The sequence below is a fragment of the Tupaia chinensis genome, unplaced genomic scaffold (assembly GCF_000334495.1).
Source record: "Tupaia chinensis unplaced genomic scaffold, TupChi_1.0 Scaffold000489_1, whole genome shotgun sequence".
Classification (NCBI taxonomy): Eukaryota; Metazoa; Chordata; class Mammalia; order Scandentia; family Tupaiidae; genus Tupaia; species Tupaia belangeri.
In genome coordinates, this window is record NW_006160001.1 from 3,882,444 (window position 1) to 3,900,037 (window position 17,594).

The window sequence follows — 17,594 nt, forward strand, 5'->3', positions numbered from 1 at the left end:
TGTGCGTGCGTGCCCAAGATCCCGAGAGGAGAATGGAGGAGAAGGGATTGTGGCGTGACCATCCCCCCTGGGGGGTGATTTCTCGCTTTCTGTCTCTATGTCTCTCTCTGTCTGTCTAGCGAGCGCGTGCGCCCTACAGTGAAAATCTCTCAAAAAAAAAAAAAAATAAATAAAATAAAATGATTCCCCAAACCTCAGCCTCCTGTTTATGTGTGATTTCCCCCTTCTCAACTGTTTCCTCACTCAACCTTCATCACCCTCTTGTCTTATTTTTAGCTATTAGGGCACATGTGCCCGCAGAGAGAGACAGAAAGAGGGAAAGTGAGAAATCACCTTCCAGGGGGAACGGTCTTGCTGCAATCCCTTCTCCTCCAGTCTCTTCTTGGGATTTTGGGCATGCACGCACATGCACCCAGCATGATCCCCAAGATACTGGGTCCAGGACTTGAATTGTGTAGTTGGCCATGAGGGATCCAGTACCTTAACCTCCACATCACCTCCTAGCCCACTCTTTGGTCTTTTAAAGTCCTTCTTTAGCAATTGTTGTATACATTTTTTTTTTCCTTGTACCTGATTGTAATAATCTGTCCAAAATTCAGGTCAAAGTTGTTAACTTGAGCGATGAAAATGGCAGCCAATGCTTCATAGAGGGCAGTCCCATCCATGTTAATGGTGGCCCCTACGGGGAGCACGAATCTGGTGACTCGCTTGTCCACACCATTGTTCTCTTCCAGGCACTTGAAGGTGATGGGTAGGGTGGCAGAACTGAAAACAGTAAGATAGGGCATCTCAGCTGAGGGTCCTGGGAGTTCTGACCGTGTTTATGTGTTTGATCCTTTGGACAGACAGTTCCTTCCTGTTCCGTGTCCTAACTTAAAGGGAACTAAGTCAGCACTTGTGTAAATGGGGGAGTGGGATTAGGAACAGTGTAGTCCCCTCACGGGGTCATTTGGCAGCTCTCCTGCTTCTAGTTTCCTCTGTGAGGCATCACTTGTGATTATTCCCGTGTCACAACAGCCTGTGCCAAGCTGACCTGCCACTTCTCCCTTGGGCAACTGCCAACTGAGAGAGGAAGATGATAGTGGGTAGGAAAGGACAATTGATTCCCATTTTTCCCCCCAAAATATATATAGCCAGCTATTCCCTGAAACCCAAATAGATCTAATCAGCAGAAAACAAGCCAATGCATTATTCTGGAAGTTTAAAACCCAGAGCAAAATGCCTCTCCTACCCCCAGTCTAAGGGTGTCTGGTTCAAAGCAAAGTGCCAGTCACATTTCCTGTGGGAGTGAGCCACATATGTGTCCTTACCTTGAAGAGGTCCCCAGAGCTGTGATGAGGGCTTGCAGCAACCCGCCAATAAAAACCCAAGGGTTTTTCCGTGTCACCAGGAAGTAGAGGAGCGGCAGGACGATGACTGCGTGAATGAGTAGGCCGACAATGACGGTCACCGTGTACATGGCAAGCTGCCCTCCAATCACTCCCATGTCTTCCATCTCAACAATTTTCCCTGCAATCAGGAAGAGGATGCCCAGAGGGGCATACCTGTGGAGAAGCAACACGCTCCCAATTAGAAGTCTAGTCTCCAACAAACTAGTCCACATTAATTACCAAGGGATCCGAAAAAGGGAGAGATTAGTTGATTCCCAAGTCTGGGACTTGAACTGTGCAGTTGGCCTTGCTGGGTCCAGCTGCCTTTACCACCACATCACCGACTGGCTGTATTCTTACTTTCCTACTTAAGTCAACTTACTTTAAGAGAAAATTGTACGTTATGGTGCACATGGAAAACTAGTACTACTTGCCATAAATAGAAGGTGACCATAAAACAAATTCAGAGCTATTACGGTTACTAATGTGGATGTGTGTACTACCACAATTCAGTTATAGGTGTTGTAATTACCTAATTATAACTCACAGGCCACTACTGCTATTTGTGAGCTTTGCCCTGAAGACTGTGAGAATGAACATCTGAAATGCAACATGACTTATAAATATTGAAATAACCGTGGTTGATTAAAGGGTCCCGCTGCCTGGCTTTTAAATTCGTTTGTCCGACGTGTGCAGTAAACCGTAACCAAACTCACATTGCCAAAAACAGAGAAGTCAATCACCCTTAAGAAGAAGGGTCTGTTGGGAACTGTGGAGGACTTATTTCACACTGAACAATACAATGCTTCTTTCAAAAGTCCTTTAAAAACTCCGGCCAGGAAATCATAGGAGTACCTGTTTGCAGAACTGTAATAACTCAATGTTGAACGTGCAGGCAAATGTACAGCTAGAAACGCTCCGTGTGAGGTTCATTCAGTGGCCTTGAATGGGCTTCTTTCATAAAAGAGGTGAAAGGTGGAGGCGTTTTAGTAATACGAAGATAAATGTCCACTTTCAGCCCTGCCAGGATTTCAAAGGAGCCTTCAGATTGGGGGCTCCTGGGGAGACTACATTCTGATCTGTCTTTGTACCTAAGTTCATATCCATCTTGTACAAACTTTTTAAAAAATGGATTTCTCTGGGCTTTGCTGGCATTAAAGACAAAAGACATTTTTAATCATGTGGGTGAGTGAGAGGTTTTCTTAGCAAATGGATGTCTCCTGGCCTCAGGTGCCAAAGAGGACTCTGGATTAAAAATAAAGGATAAAAGAAAACCAACTCTCTCAGGAGGCCTAAACCAATCAAGAGCTCTCTCCCTGCTGGGTAGCGTTTATTTCCCAAGGTCAGCGTTCCTCTGTGGAGTTAGTCTTTTCCTTTGTCTCCTACTCTCAACTTTATTAAAGGAAGTTTTGTGTAAACTGTGGCTTGGCGTTCTATAGTACTTCCCATGAGTCCTTCAGATATTGACTATTTACATTTTCTCTAAGGGTTGAAACGAGAGGGGAAATCTCGGTTTTTCTTAGGGTCTAGGGGCTCTGCATTTATATTTCCCTCCACTGGGAAGGCTCTTCTCCCAGTGCTTTTGTATGACACTCAGGTCTTACCAAAAAATGTCACCTTTTCAGAGACCTTTCTCCACCATCCAAGGCTAATTTGGCATCTTCCCTCAGTCACCTGCTGTTTTGTTTTTGTCTTATTTTGCCTCTTCATTAGCATTTGTGACTAAAGCATATGGTTGATTCATTTGTTTATTGTCTGTCTTCCTTAGAAGAATGTAAGATCTAAGATATCCTGGTATGTTTTCTTCATTGCTTTATCCAGTGTCTGGCACTATATGCTTGGTATAGAGTAGACACACAATAAATATATCTTAAATGAATGATGAATAGATAGATGAATGAGAAAAGGGATTCCATCAGCACTGGGGTAAAGGAGCTGATGCCTTTTGAAAACAAGGAAGCAAACTTCATAAGAGAGGCTTCCAGAAATTCATCACTTTTCCTTTGTTTACTAGTGAGATCATTGCAATCTTTGGTGGCATCTTCCTCAGACAGAACACATGTTGATGGCAATAAGCATCTTGTATTTAGTGTAGACAACAAATGGGAATACATACCACATTATCACAGCTACCAGTCTCATGATGGCTTCATTAAGAGAATCAAAGAACTCTCTCAGGGCTTGTCCCTGCTCCTTCATGTTTCCAATCACAAAACCGAAGCACATGGAGAAGACAACTAGTCCTAGGGCATTGACCCCATTCACAGATCCTGCAACTGGGACCAGCTCCTCTGTGATCCGTGTAAGCGTCTCCATGGCCTCTGACACATTGTTTATCACGGCACCCACGAGCGTTTCATTGGGCTGGATGGGCACTTTAAAGCTTCTCTTCTCATAGTTGGTTTTAAACTTAAAAATAAAAAGCATAACAAATATTAAAGGTGATTTTCCCCCCCCTTTATATTTTCCTGTTATCCAAGCTTTTCATAAGGATATACATTACTTTGAATTCAAAGAATAGCATTAGGGGAGGTTTATCTATCTATCTATCCACCATCTATCTAACCTGTGGCAAACCCTACTACTTCCTCAACACAGACAGAAGCACACACACACTCAAGTACATATAAATCAAAACACGTACACATGTGCGTGTACACACACACACACACACACATTCTCTCTCTCTCAAATGCATAACAAATCATAATAGGAGAAAGAGATATCTGGTTAACAATGTTGGACTAAATTCACACATATGCTTTTGCTTTCTTCTGAAATCCTAATAAAATGACTATAATGGGATTTTAAAAAACCCCATAAACCCAAATATCATTTGTCCATAATTTACTTTCTTTGGGATCATGCTATGAGATCATGGACAAATCATATAACATCCTTTCTCTCATAATCCACAGCTGTGAAACACGGGTGTTGGTTCTGTCTCACAGGGTTGTTGCAGTGACTAAATGAAACAGAATATATGAGAACATCTCGAACATTTCAAAGTACTATCCTAGTGTTGGTTAATGGTACTTAGTGATGAAGGCCTTCATGGATTAGACTTAGTTGGAAATTCCAGTGGATATTAAAAATTTTAAATCCCTCAATGACCAGTTTCCAAGCCATTCCTGATGTCAGTTCCTAAGAATAGGTACTTGGTTACTAGTTGGTGATGACAACTCACTTCTTCTAAGTCCTTACTGACATTTTTCTTCTAACTTAAGAGAGGCTTTTTTCCCCACAGCTTCTGCATATATGCCCCGTACTGAGATGCTGAGTACATTAGTGTGAGCATAGGAAACATTTAAGCCCATCCCTCTATGATTTAATGGGAATTGAATTCTTGGCCTTGATGATGCTGGTAGGGAAGCAACGATGACAGTAAAAATGTGTGGATCTGATGGGATCTAAGTGTCTAGGGGAAGAAAACACGGTTGTGTGTGAAGTCCTCGGTTATTTCTTAACCAAGAGTAAAGGAGAGACTTTCTTGTCCATTGGTAAACCACTCTTTTCAAACAAGGACATGACCAGCAATCAGGCCTGTAGACACATCTCTCAACAGCTAAGTCTCCTGGTAATTTCAAGCAACAAAGAAACTGGCCCCTATCCATTTCCTGTTTCAGTCAAATCTTTATTCCATTAGATAAATATGCATTTTATGGACTACCCAGGGTAGATTTTCAATCCTGACCAGTCTTTTCTATGCCTCCAACTCTTTTTTCTTAGACACAGCTTGTAGCTTACACAGAAACTGCAGCCTCATTTGCATTCTGGTCTAAGTCAAACAGATCTGGGGAGATGCATTTGCTTCCTCTTCGAAATCCTGTAAATGCAATCCCAAACCAAACACAATAAATCTGTATGAGTCAGCACTCTTCCCATCTAAAAGATCTGGAAATCAGCATTTTTGATATCACCCAGTGCCAGCTGACTAACTGAACAGCCCCCTGGTGCTGGAGTTGGCTGGTCAGATTGAAAGGAGTTTATTATTTATGGTTACAGTTGTTTTTGAACAAAGAAGGTTAGATTTTAACCCCTTAGGCTTTTTTTTTTTTTTTTTTGGAGAGGTTTTTGCTATAGGGTGCGTGCGCTTGCCAGAAAGAAGACAGAGACAGAGAAACAGAAAGCGAAAAATCACTCCCCAAGGGGATGGCCACACTACAATCCTTTCTCCTCCATTCTCTAGGGATCTTGGGCACACATGCACATGTGCCCAGAGTGAGTTTAAGCCAATGGGTCCGGGACTTGAACCACGGTTGACTACATGGGAGTTCAGCAACATAGTCATTACGCTAACTGCTGGTCTGGCTTCTTCTTCTTCCTCTTTTTTTTTTTTTAAAGAAAGTATTCTGTTTGAATTTTGCAATGTGTGCATGCATACCCTGCTAAAAATACTTTTTTTAAAAAAGTTTCATTTACATTTTTAGTTATGATAGACAGCATTTTAGAGAGAGAAAGAGAGAGAGAAAAGCAGGGTCTTGGGAACAGTAGTTGGCATAATGGCTATGTCACTGGGCTCCCATGTGGTCAACTGCAGTTTGAATCCTGGACCTGGTGACTTAAACACCAGGTGTGTGTGTGTGTGTGTGCCCAAGATCAAGAGAGGAAAATAGAGAAGGGATTGGGATTGCGGTGTGGCCATCCCCCCGAGGGTTGATTTCTCACTTTCTGTCTCTCTCTTTCTGGAGAGCACATGCACCCCATAGCAAAAGCTTCTCAAAAAAAAAGAAAGGCAGGGTCTTCACACACAGCGATCCCTTTCCTCCATCATGTCCAGGTTCTAGCTTGTCAGGATCTTGGTCAATAGGGCACATACCTGGTTTGTTTCAGGTTGAATTGGCCAGGAAGCTGAACCCACAGTCAACCAGGTGGCTAAAAAAATTCTTAATATAAATATTTAAAGAGGAACTTATATGTGTAAAACACAGTCTTCTATGAGGTTGGGGTTATGTTTTATTTGTTTTACAGATCCTAATTCTCTACAACAGGAGTGAATTTGCATCTACAGAAAGGTTTGGGAACTTTTCTTTTCTTTCTTTCTTTCTTTTTTTTCAATCCAGAATATTTTGGGCAACAAAGTGTTTATATTCAAGTGAAGTAAGAATTAACTTTATTGATTTTTATCCCCTAATAGTAAAATGTATTTATAACAACAACAGAGATAAAATGAGTATTGCTAGGATTTGAAAGTAAAAGAACTGAAATTTGCTATAGCCTCCAGGTGGGTATGTGTCTTATCACCCTCCATATCCCTTCCTAGGAAGCAGAAATGGAGTAGTAGAGCAAGATAGAACTTGGAGTCACCACAATGGATTTGAAATTCTGGGTGTGGCATTTACTACTTGTGAGAACCTGTGGCTGTTACATAATCCCCCTGAGTTCCTACAGACGAGTTGCCTCATCAGTGAAATGGAGACAATGATACTCATCATATTTATGTGAGGAATATATATAATACTGATGTTTGGCACACTGCAGGCATTCCATAAATGTTAATGTCAGTACTTTCCGATATGGTTTTCTTTTAGAATCCAAAGACACTTAGTAGACTCAAAAAAACGGTCCATTGATATTTAAATCAAACCCAGAAACCTGAATAATCTCTCTAATCTTCTTTAAATTGTAAATGTGTTTTATATTAGAGTTTGCTAGCTTGGTGGGCTTTTGTATGTGGGAAGTGGGGCACAGTGAGGAGGGGAGGGTGTCTCCTTATTAACTTTTATAATAATAACAGAGATTCTGAGCTATGTGCATGCAAGGTGCACTGTATCTGGCAACTAATAAGCCTTCAATACAAGGTGAGAATCAATCCACCCCTCAAATTTCCAAGAATACCCCAGTGTTTTCCACCAGTTAGCAAAAGAAGCATTTCTTATTACAGAGAATGGTGAAGGGAGAAAGGGGGAAAAAAAAAAAAGAGGGTCCCACTTGGCTTGGTACGCTAAATAGGAATTTCCAAGTTGACTGTGGCTATAGAATGTTTACCTGTTTAAAGCAGGCTTCCACCAAATTTGGAGGGAACATGTTCCTGCAAAGAAAATAACAGTCATTGAAAAATTTCCCAAATAATAAGTTTGTTTCTTAAATATTATCTAAAGTAAAGATTGCATTGAAGCAAGAAGCACATGGAAAAAAGAGAAAGATTTTGGTGGATTTTATGACTTGAAATGGAACATATGGTCCTTCCTAAGTGTGGCCTAATGTTTTAGGGATATCTCAAATTCAACTCATCTGTTCTCTTGTTAGCTAACAGGAATGCTCATTCAGCTATTGTATCATCAAAACCTGCTCCTAGGAAGAATTGTGGTGAGAGTGGAAAAGTTTTCTATTATCTGCATCTGGCTGAGATATTATTCAATAACGGTTATTTTGACTATTATCAAAAGTCATGGTTAGACAGTGGAATTTTTTCTTCCAAAAAATTCTTCCAAGGGGCTTCTTGGAAATGAGATCTTGGCACTGAATTGTTAAGTTTCTGAGACCCTCTGGTGGCCAGTGGAGAGATGACCTTCAACATTTGAACTTGAGGTCCATGTGGCAGGGTTTATCACTTACTCAGAGACTATTATCAGAGCAAGTGTTTAGCTCATTGTGGTGAGGGTAGAAGAAGGGCAATACTGGGTGTTTTTGACCAACTCATGAAACCCATTTATAGCTAAGTTAACTCATATGTTAGAGAGGAAATTGGGGGCCAGCAGGTGGCATGGGGGTTAGGGGTGCTGGACTCCTACATGACCGACCATGGTTCAAGTCCTGGACCTGGAGGCTTCCTTTCTCACGTTCCCAGTCTCTCTCTCACTTTGTCCCTCTCTAGTCAAATTAAAAATAAATAAATAAATAGAATAAAATAATTCTTTAAAAAAAAAGAAGAAATTGGATTAGGCTATTGTTAGGGATCCAAGATGGAGAAATATGGGAAAAAGGAGACATGACCAGGGCAGTGATATCAAGCTTGAGATTCTAGCAATTGTGTGTTATCAAAGTCATAAACTCTTATCAAAGTTATAAACTCTTGTTTCTGTCTTCCTATTACCTACACCACCCTGTTTCTTTTCCTTCCCATCTATGTTCTATAGGTTTGTTTTTATATACCTTGATAAAAATGTTCATTCATGAGATTTGAAGATTTAGGCCAAATGACTACGTGGAGATGGTATATTCATATACTTGTCACTGGGGCAAGGAGGAGCAGAAACATTGCACTCTGGTGGATCAACCAGTTCTTCAAACAAGAAGGAGAAATTATAGAAAAGGAAAAAGAATAACATCTCCTAATCTAAGCTACCTGAGGATAAAATTAATGAAAAATGGTGAAAAGCCTTAATTAACTGTATGAACTAAATAAACACATAGTTATTAGTTACCAACTTGGAATAAAATAACACTGTGGGGTGGCTTATTACCTTCAAATCATTGTGATTAACTCTCTGAAAAAGAGCTTTAAAGATCAAGCCCCGTGGTCTTGAGTGATACGTGATGTCATCTGTGGTAAGAATTGAGAGAAGCTGCTGAAGTGACCCTCTGCTCCCAAAATTTCTCTTGAATCCTCTCCCTTGAGATGGTATGCGAAACTGATCTTTCATCTGAAGGAAGAGATTCCTTCAGATGATCAATGGGAACTCTTTAGAAGAGAACCTAGGACTGGCAACCTGGTTACTTTGCAGGTAAGTCGTAAAGATAGGAGCAAAGGGTTGGATTGGGGACAAGACTCATTCATATAATAATAAGCATATGATTTGGACATAAAATGATATTAAAGCCATCATTTAATCTTTTATTACTGATGTGCTAAATCCTCATAAGAAAACCTTTGAGATAGGTATTTTTTTTAGAGAGAGATTTTTTGTTATAGGGCACATACACTCATCAGAGAAACAGAGAGAGACAGAAAACAAGAAATCACCCTATGGCGCAATGACTATGCCGCGATCCTTTCTCCTCCAATCTCCTTTCAAGATTTTGGGCACACACGCACACACGCCCAGCATGAGTTTTAAGCCACTGAGTCTGGGACTCGAACCATAGTCAACTACGTGGAAGTCCAGCAATATAACCATTATGCCATCTGCTGGACCTGTTAGATACATTCTTTAAAATTCCTTCAGGAAATAAACTGTGGTATATAATGGATGATGATATAGATCACAAGTTCCATAGTTAAATAAAAACTAACCTTAAAGATCAGAGCTTAAGAAAAACATGTTAACAATTTTTAATATTCCAAGGTGAACTGTGTAGTTGAAAGAACCAAGTGATCAGATTCTGAATCCTAAATGCTGGGCTCTCAAAGACTCTCTCTTCTTTGGACTCTTCTTGCTTCTTTCACATGAGGTCAGAAAATGGACCTTTACTTCAGAGAAGTAAAGATGTGACCTCATTTCAAGCCTGGTAAGGCTCATTTATTCAGATACCTCTTCTAGGGTTTGGTTAGCTTCCTAATAAAAAGAGGAGTTGGGTGGTCAAAAAATACCCCAAAGGACAGATTTGCAAGGACATACCTGATCAAGTCCAAGAAGGCATCAGCAGCTGTCACTTGTACAATTTTGCCTTCTCTGTGCATGTTTTCCTTTGTGCCCTTCCCAGGATGGATGATGATGACAATGATTATGCCAATCACCACAGCAATGATGGTGGTAGTCATGTAATAGACTACAGCTCGCATTCCCATCTTCCCTGATGCCTTACTATCTAGGGCCGCCATTCCTGGTGAAGGCAAACAGAAGGAGATTTTCAGGAAATCAGTCCAGGGCATTCTTCAGTGTAAGACATTGGGAACAGCATTTCCTTCTATACTTCCCTGCTCTTATCCCACCCAGCAATGGGATTTTGTAGATGATTTGAGAATTTGGTTTCAAATTTAATCAGGTCATCACAAAAGGTGAAGGGAAAAAGCCATAGAATGGCTCAGTATCAGCCGTCAGCAAATACACATCATCCATTTTCTGCCCTAAGAGCTGATTTCAAATGGTCAAATAAAAACTACTCTCTTAATGGTTTCGAAATGCAATTAAATTCTTTACTAGTTCACTAGTAGTTGGGGAAGCTTGAATGTAAGTAAGAAATAAGTCACGTGTATGTGTCTGTGTATAAAGAAATACTTTACCCAGCCACTGTGGCACAGGCAGTAGGGCAGCACTGTATGATACTAAAGCCATATGGGGGGGGGGTGGGGAGGAGCAGGTTTAGATCCTGAGTTGACCCAATCATGCAAAGTGGGCTCATAGGCATGCCCATGGTCTTGGCTAGCTAGAAGGCTCAGAGGAGTATGGTGTGGTGAGATCTTGTCAGAGGTGTCTTTCTCTCTCACTCATAAAAGAAAAAACTTAAAAACCTACTTAAAATCTTTGTCAGGATAATCCAAGTTCATGTCAAATTAGTCACCTTGACTAACTTGACATGCACTGCACTACTAAATGTTTTAGTAGATTAATTGCTACTAAATGTTTTTCAAGGAATTATGATTTTTTTTTCATAATGTATTTGGGAATCTTTTTTGATGTTTTTTTTAATGTAAACTTTAAGCTATTATTCCAATCACCTGCTGATCTTTCTTTAATTTGCATTTAAAGGAGACATTGAGTTATAAAGCTGAAGTTCTCAAATAGTTTCTCTGTTGTTTAATTTCTTCTCATTTTAATAAAAATTAAAAAAAATATTTTGGAAGGGTCTTCTCATTCTTGCACCCCTTTGCCCTTTATCCTCCAAGGTCTGGGATACTTCATCTCACGTTAAAAATCTCATTCTCTCATTTCCAGGACATCTTCGAAATCTACTAAGGTAAAAAGGGGGCATGACTTTAAGGTTTCCCTAACAACTCTAGCTAATAGAACACATCTCAGTGCTCTTTGGGCTGGGAAAAAAGTGGAAATGATACCAAACTCTCAGAAGATTAAGCTGTCTATCATGGTAAGGGCTCTCCTGTTTCATTAGCTGTTTCCTCACTTTTCTTCCTTCTTTATACTCTCCAATCTCATTAGGACACTGAAAGCCAATTACAGTATAATCCAGTTAAAATGAATCAGACTATTTTATTTACTATTTAAAGTAAATAATGATGACTATCAGATTCCAGTGGTGGTTTGATATTTAGGTAGTGACCTTGTTCACATAAATATATTTCAAGTAAGGCAAAGTACTGAAAAAAGTAGTGTCTATGATGGGCAGAAAACTGGTTGGATTAAAATTCCCCAAACGGAGACAAAGGTAATTAACTTAGGTGGGAACTGAAGCCATGTCTTTCAATTCATAATTTTATTTGTATTTGAACCACATCATTTATAATTTTTATAACAGGCATTCACTTAGTATCTGACATGTTTTTAACAACTCATAAGGCAAATTGAAAAACAATTAAGTAATATCTAAAGTTTTAATTAACACCAAGTGGAATGGAGTGAGAATTCAAACTCAGATCTTACCTAAGTTTAGTGAACTTTCTGCCTCTGAGAAAACCAACTGCAGCTCCACAAATGAGGAGGTTAACTTTGCTTTTAGCTCATGAACTTAGCCTCTTTTGTCCTTGCCCACTCTCTTGAAACCCAGTGTTAAGTATCCATTTATTGAGATAGTCCAACTTCGACTACGTTAAAAATGGACTCATCTGTTCTTGACTGAATTATCCCCCTCCCCTTTTCATTCTTGGGTATAAATCACATCTCAAAATACTGTGGCTTTCCTGTGCTGGAAATAGTTTCTCTCAGAAGGGGCCCACTTTCTTTCCCATGATTGCTTGAACTTCACCATGGAAGCCTGCAATTCTTCAGCTCTCCCTGCCGAGCCACTCCTGTGAGTGGTGTAAACACGACAGGCCGGATGTGTCTGCTGGGGGTAAGAGGCAGCTGTATTTTCTTCTTTCGAGATGCTTTCCTTCCCTCTTGCCTTCTATTCTGTGGTGCTGTTCCGTTCTCACGCCAACTCTTCTCTGATGTTCCTGCCCACTATTCTCGACCTATAGCTATTCAGAGAGAGTGCTAAGTGGTCAAGGCAGAGCACTAGAAACCAAAGTGGCAAATAAAACATGAAGCTTAAATATCTTCCCCCTCCATGGAGAGAGGGATGGAGAAAGTTATCCAACCCAGTAGCCGCAACTACAGGGCTACAAACTCCAGGAAACAAAGTTAGTATCTTTTTTCTTAAAAAAAAATTATTTAAAAAATGAAAAACAATATTAAAGTATTTTCTTCATAATTTGTAATTTCTGAACACATTCATCAAGGCTTTTTTTTTTTTTTCTTTTAGCAGTGAGCACAGAAGGAGAATCAATAGTCAAATGAGAGGTCTCATCCACCTCTACATTTTGGCCATTTTCCTTTGAAAGAGAATAAAGCAATGGCTGCCATTATTTCAGACAAGAAAGGGGAGAATGGTATCTTCATTAACCAGTTCCTCCGGTAGGTCCTTTCCTTCCTTGTGGACTGAGGTCCCACAGAGGCCTACCTGCCCACCTCTGCTCCCAGTACACCGTGTGTAAAACTGAAACGATCACTAAGCACAACGGCGTACGCTGTCATCAGAGCAACCGCAGGACAGACGAGTACACACTACCGACGGAACCAGGAAAATGGAGGAAGAACAGACAAAATCCCAGACAAGCAGGATCTCCTTTCATCATCCTCATAAAATATGAGAGACAAAGCTTTACACCAGAAAGTAAACACAAATGTCGGAGTGTCTGGGGCAAGGTTAAAGTACTAAATCACTTTGTAGAAAAGGGTACTTTGTCAGGAATGCTTTAAATATTTGGGAAGGGGAAAGTTTCCATTGAGTCTGTCACTTTAAAATATACAGAAGAAAGGGCATTGGGGTGATGGGGAGATAGGAGGTCACTTGAGTCTGTAGGTACATTTGGAAGTGCCCTACAACAATCATGCGTTCTTCTAAACACATACTTGAGAGAGACATTCCAGAGCAAGTTGTAAAGATAATGATCTTGATGGGTCTCCCTTTTCTTCATTTGATCTGGACTTAGGTAAACTAGCCTCATTCAAGACATTCTGATACCTTTATTATAAACAACCTGTCATCAGAATCAAGATCTTCTCAAAATCCAAATACTGTATTTTTCTATTGCTGTAAGTACCACGCTGCCTCTGTCAGTTATAACAACATGTTTGTATGTTTTCTACAATTTGGTATCTTTGATGCTGGTTCACAGACTTACCAAGTCCTATCTCTGACTGATGGTACATATTCATTTAATCGCATGATAATTGTATAATTCAATAGTATCAATTCAGTTGTGTAATTCGGTAGTATCATTGATACTACTTTACAGGTGAAGAATCAAGAGGCCAGAGAAGTTCAATTATTTGACTAGTGTTACACAGCTAATAATTGACATGGCAGATTCCAACCTCCATTTCCACTTATAGTTACACCTCTCTTTTTATAAACAAGCTAGGAGTCATCTACATTTTGCTTACTTATTATATACACTGACTTTATCATTTGAGTTCAATTCTGAGATGAGCTCCCTGGCAGGAGAAAAGTTCTGTGGAGGGAATGTAATTATGGAAAAACTTTGTCCAATTCCTTGGCATTCCCTAAACCTACCTTAAGGCCAACTGAATAACACTGGTCTCCAGAGGTACTAGGCAAGAGCCAGGTTGCTCCAAATTCTCCACTGTGAGAAGCACACTGAGAAACAATCCAGAACCTGCTCTAATGGAAGCGAAGGGCAAGGTTGGGAGTACTGGGTCTTACTTTCTAAAAATCTTCCCATCAATAACCAGTCATTGAGCAGGCAATTATTTCTGCAAGCCTAATGTATGTTCACCAGCGAGTTAAGCACTGAAAGGAGACTGAACACGATAGTTTCTAGATGGTAAAATATTACAACTTTCCTTCAACTACCTGTTTTTTGTTTGTTTGTTTAGGGTTTTTGCCAAAGGGCATGTGTGCTCACCAAAGAGAGACAGAGAGACACAGAGAGAGGAAAAGTGGGAAGTCACTACCGCCTTCCCCTGCCACTGCCCCAAGGGAGCACAGCCAGGCTGTAAACCCTTCTTCTCCATTCTCTTCTTGGGATTTTGGGCATGCATGCACACATGCCTGGTGTGATTTGCAAGCCACCCAGTCTGGAGCAAAACAGTGGTGGGCCATATGGGAGTCCAGCACCTTAATCCACCTTAATCATCACTCCATCTGCTGGCCCCAGTACCTGGGTATTTAAAGCAGCAGTCACTTGGGAGAGAGAGGAAAGGAAGAGAAGAAAATTTCTTGATGCAAATAGGTAAATTACTTCTTTACATACGAAACCCACCTTTTGGTAATCAGTTTAGCACAATGTATAGGCACCAAATTCATGAATTTTTTTGGGGGAAAAAGAAGGGACTGTTTTATAGATATGTATGTGGAACTCAGTAAGTCTGTATTGTAAATCAAATTTCTTTCAGTGTAATATTTTATATGGCTTCTTGGATAAATGAAGTATGTATTCAGCCAAGTATGAAAGGATAACATTATTAATGCCAAGTTCTATCATTTGCATTAATTTTATTCTCCCATTTGCTGAAAATCTGTGTCTCATATATTAAGGCATCTCTATATACTTCCCCCATACACTCCTGTCTTTGGGCTTTAAGACATGAAATCCAAAGAGGCAAACTTCTGTTTTGAATTGTCTCTCTAGCTCTCCCCATGATATTTCATTGTTCTTCCAGGGCCACTGGACCAGGCCCAGAAAGAACAGAAAAGGGTGATGGCAACTGCTGATCCAAGAAAATTGTTCTGGTTCAGTTTTTATTTTATTTTAGATGTACTCCTTCTCCACAACGCTCTTCTCAAACACTCAGCTAATGAAAGCCGCCTGTTCCCAACTCTTCTAGAATTTCAAGATGGGCAAACTTACAAAAGGAAATCAAGGATGAGTTCTAATATGTACCGTATTCATGTGAATACAAGGTGATTTTTTTTAAACAAAAAAATGTAACTATAAAAATGCAATATATTTCATATTTACAGATTGAAAAATGGCTCCTGTTTCCTAAGCTGCTGCCCACTGCTGGAGCCAGGGCACACTATTACCCTAAAAATAAATGACAGGAGGGCCACAGGGCTGCAGAGGGAAGGCAGTGAGCGCCCGGGGAGCAACACAAGCCAATCTCTTCAAAGTCTTTGTCTAAAGCTATAGTAAGTTTCTGTACTAAAATATTTTCTCCCAGCCCCTTTAGGGACTAGATCATAAAAATCAGTAAAGTTCTATGATCCTATGGTTTCTGGAACTGAAGGCAAATCTTTAGAAATTAGATTCCAAATTGTTGGTAAGGAATGATTATATTACAATTTTTTTGGGGGGGAGAGGTTTTCGCTATATGTCGTGTGCGCTCGCCAGACAGAGAGAGACATAGAGACAGAAAGCGAGAAATCACCCCCCCAGGGGGGGATGGTCACGCCACAATCCCTTCGCCTCCATTCTCCTCTCGGGATCTTGGGCACGCACGCACATGCGCCCGGCGTGAGTTTTAAGCCACCGGGTCCGGGACTCGAACCGCGGTCGACTATGTGGGAGTCCAGCGACATAGCCTGTTCCCAACTCTTCTAGAATTTCAAGATGGGCAAACTTACAAAAGGAAATCAAGGATGAGTTCTAATATGTACCGTATTCATGTGAATACAAGGTGATTTTTTTTAAACAAAAAAATGTAACTATAAAAATGCAATATATTTCATATTTACAGATTGAAAAATGGCTCCTGTTTCCTAAGCTGCTGCCCACTGCTGGAGCCAGGGCACACTATTACCCTAAAAATAAATGACAGGAGGGCCACAGGGCTGCAGAGGGAAGGCAGTGAGCGCCCGGGGAGCAACACAAGCCAATCTCTTCAAAGTCTTTGTCTAAAGCTATAGTAAGTTTCTGTACTAAAATATTTTCTCCCAGCCCCTTTAGGGACTAGATCATAAAAATCAGTAAAGTTCTATGATCCTATGGTTTCTGGAACTGAAGGCAAATCTTTAGAAATTAGATTCCAAATTGTTGGTAAGGAATGATTATATTACAATTTTTTTGGGGGGGAGAGGTTTTCGCTATATGTCGTGTGCGCTCGCCAGACAGAGAGAGACATAGAGACAGAAAGCGAGAAATCACCCCCCCAGGGGGGGATGGTCACGCCACAATCCCTTCGCCTCCATTCTCCTCTCGGGATCTTGGGCACGCACGCACATGCGCCCGGCGTGAGTTTTAAGCCACCGGGTCCGGGACTCGAACCGCGGTCGACTATGTGGGAGTCCAGCGACATAGCCATTACTCTAACTGCTGGTTCCCACAATTTTTAATCATAGTAAGCAAGTTACAGCCTGGGAACTTAATCTAAAAGACAATATTCAAATTACCTAGGGCCACCCACCCTTAGGAATTTTTAGAAGCACATTAAAAAAAATGACAGCACATTGATTAAGAGTTCAGGCTGTGAAGAGAGAACACCTGATCCCACTTCTGGCTCTGGTATCGTGGGTCCTCTCTAAATCTTCGTCTCCTCATCTATAGAATGGGAATAATGGAAATTACTTCATAGGGTTTCTGCTGGAATTAAAGAGACTTCCATAAAGAAAGAATGTGCTTGACACATGGGAAGCACCCAGCAAATGTTAGCAGTTATGACTACTAATTAAGCGGATCAATAATAAACAAGCTGCTCATGATGTATGATTTCACCCCTCAAAGCATTTATTTCTCATCTAGAAAAGATGATACCTAAATCGCAAGGTTAGAGAAAACAAAAGACTCTGTACAAAGTAGGCCCTTGATAAATGACGGTTATGTTCATTCTGTGTCTCCCTCTAGTAGAATTTCAGTGCCAAGAAAGCAGGGCCATCTATTTTATTCATTGCTGTAGCCTCAGTGCCTAGAACAGTTCCTGCACATAGGGGTACCCTGAAAGTACTTCCTGAATAAACAGTCATTTTATTACTGTTGTTATGATGCAAGAGGCCACATACTTATTTTCTAACAGACTGAGTTACTATATGAACTCAAAGTACTAAAGTTCTTGTTAAGAGGACTTCGAAATTCTGACTTGCTAATTTTGGTTGACCTTTCCCCAATTAATCCAAAATAGTGAGGTTCATTCTGTCCATAATTCTGAGACAAACCTAATGGGGAAAGTGACGTTGCAAACCCAGCTTCACCTGGAGCTGCCTTTCTGGCATTGGGAGGCCATTCATAGCAAGGTGTCTGCAGGCTGGTCAGGAAGGCTGGGAGGCAGGTGAACCTCTGCTATCAAC

The 17,594-nt window shown here is 40.6% G+C and overlaps 1 protein-coding gene across 1 annotated transcript in view; it reads right to left on the reverse strand.

The window, feature by feature from the left end:
• The window catches only part of SLC1A3 (solute carrier family 1 member 3), a 99,418-nt gene that overhangs the window by 8,975 nt on the left and 72,849 nt on the right, over nt 1-17,594 (reverse strand). Inside the window, exons 4-8 of the mRNA XM_006156319.3 lie at nt 9,872-10,076; nt 7,359-7,401; nt 3,487-3,779; nt 1,311-1,544; nt 571-765 (exon numbers count right to left, since the gene is read on the reverse strand). Coding sequence (XP_006156381.1) covers nt 571-765; nt 1,311-1,544; nt 3,487-3,779; nt 7,359-7,401; nt 9,872-10,076 — 970 coding nt within the window. The remainder of the gene's footprint in view (nt 1-570; nt 766-1,310; nt 1,545-3,486; nt 3,780-7,358; nt 7,402-9,871; nt 10,077-17,594) is intronic.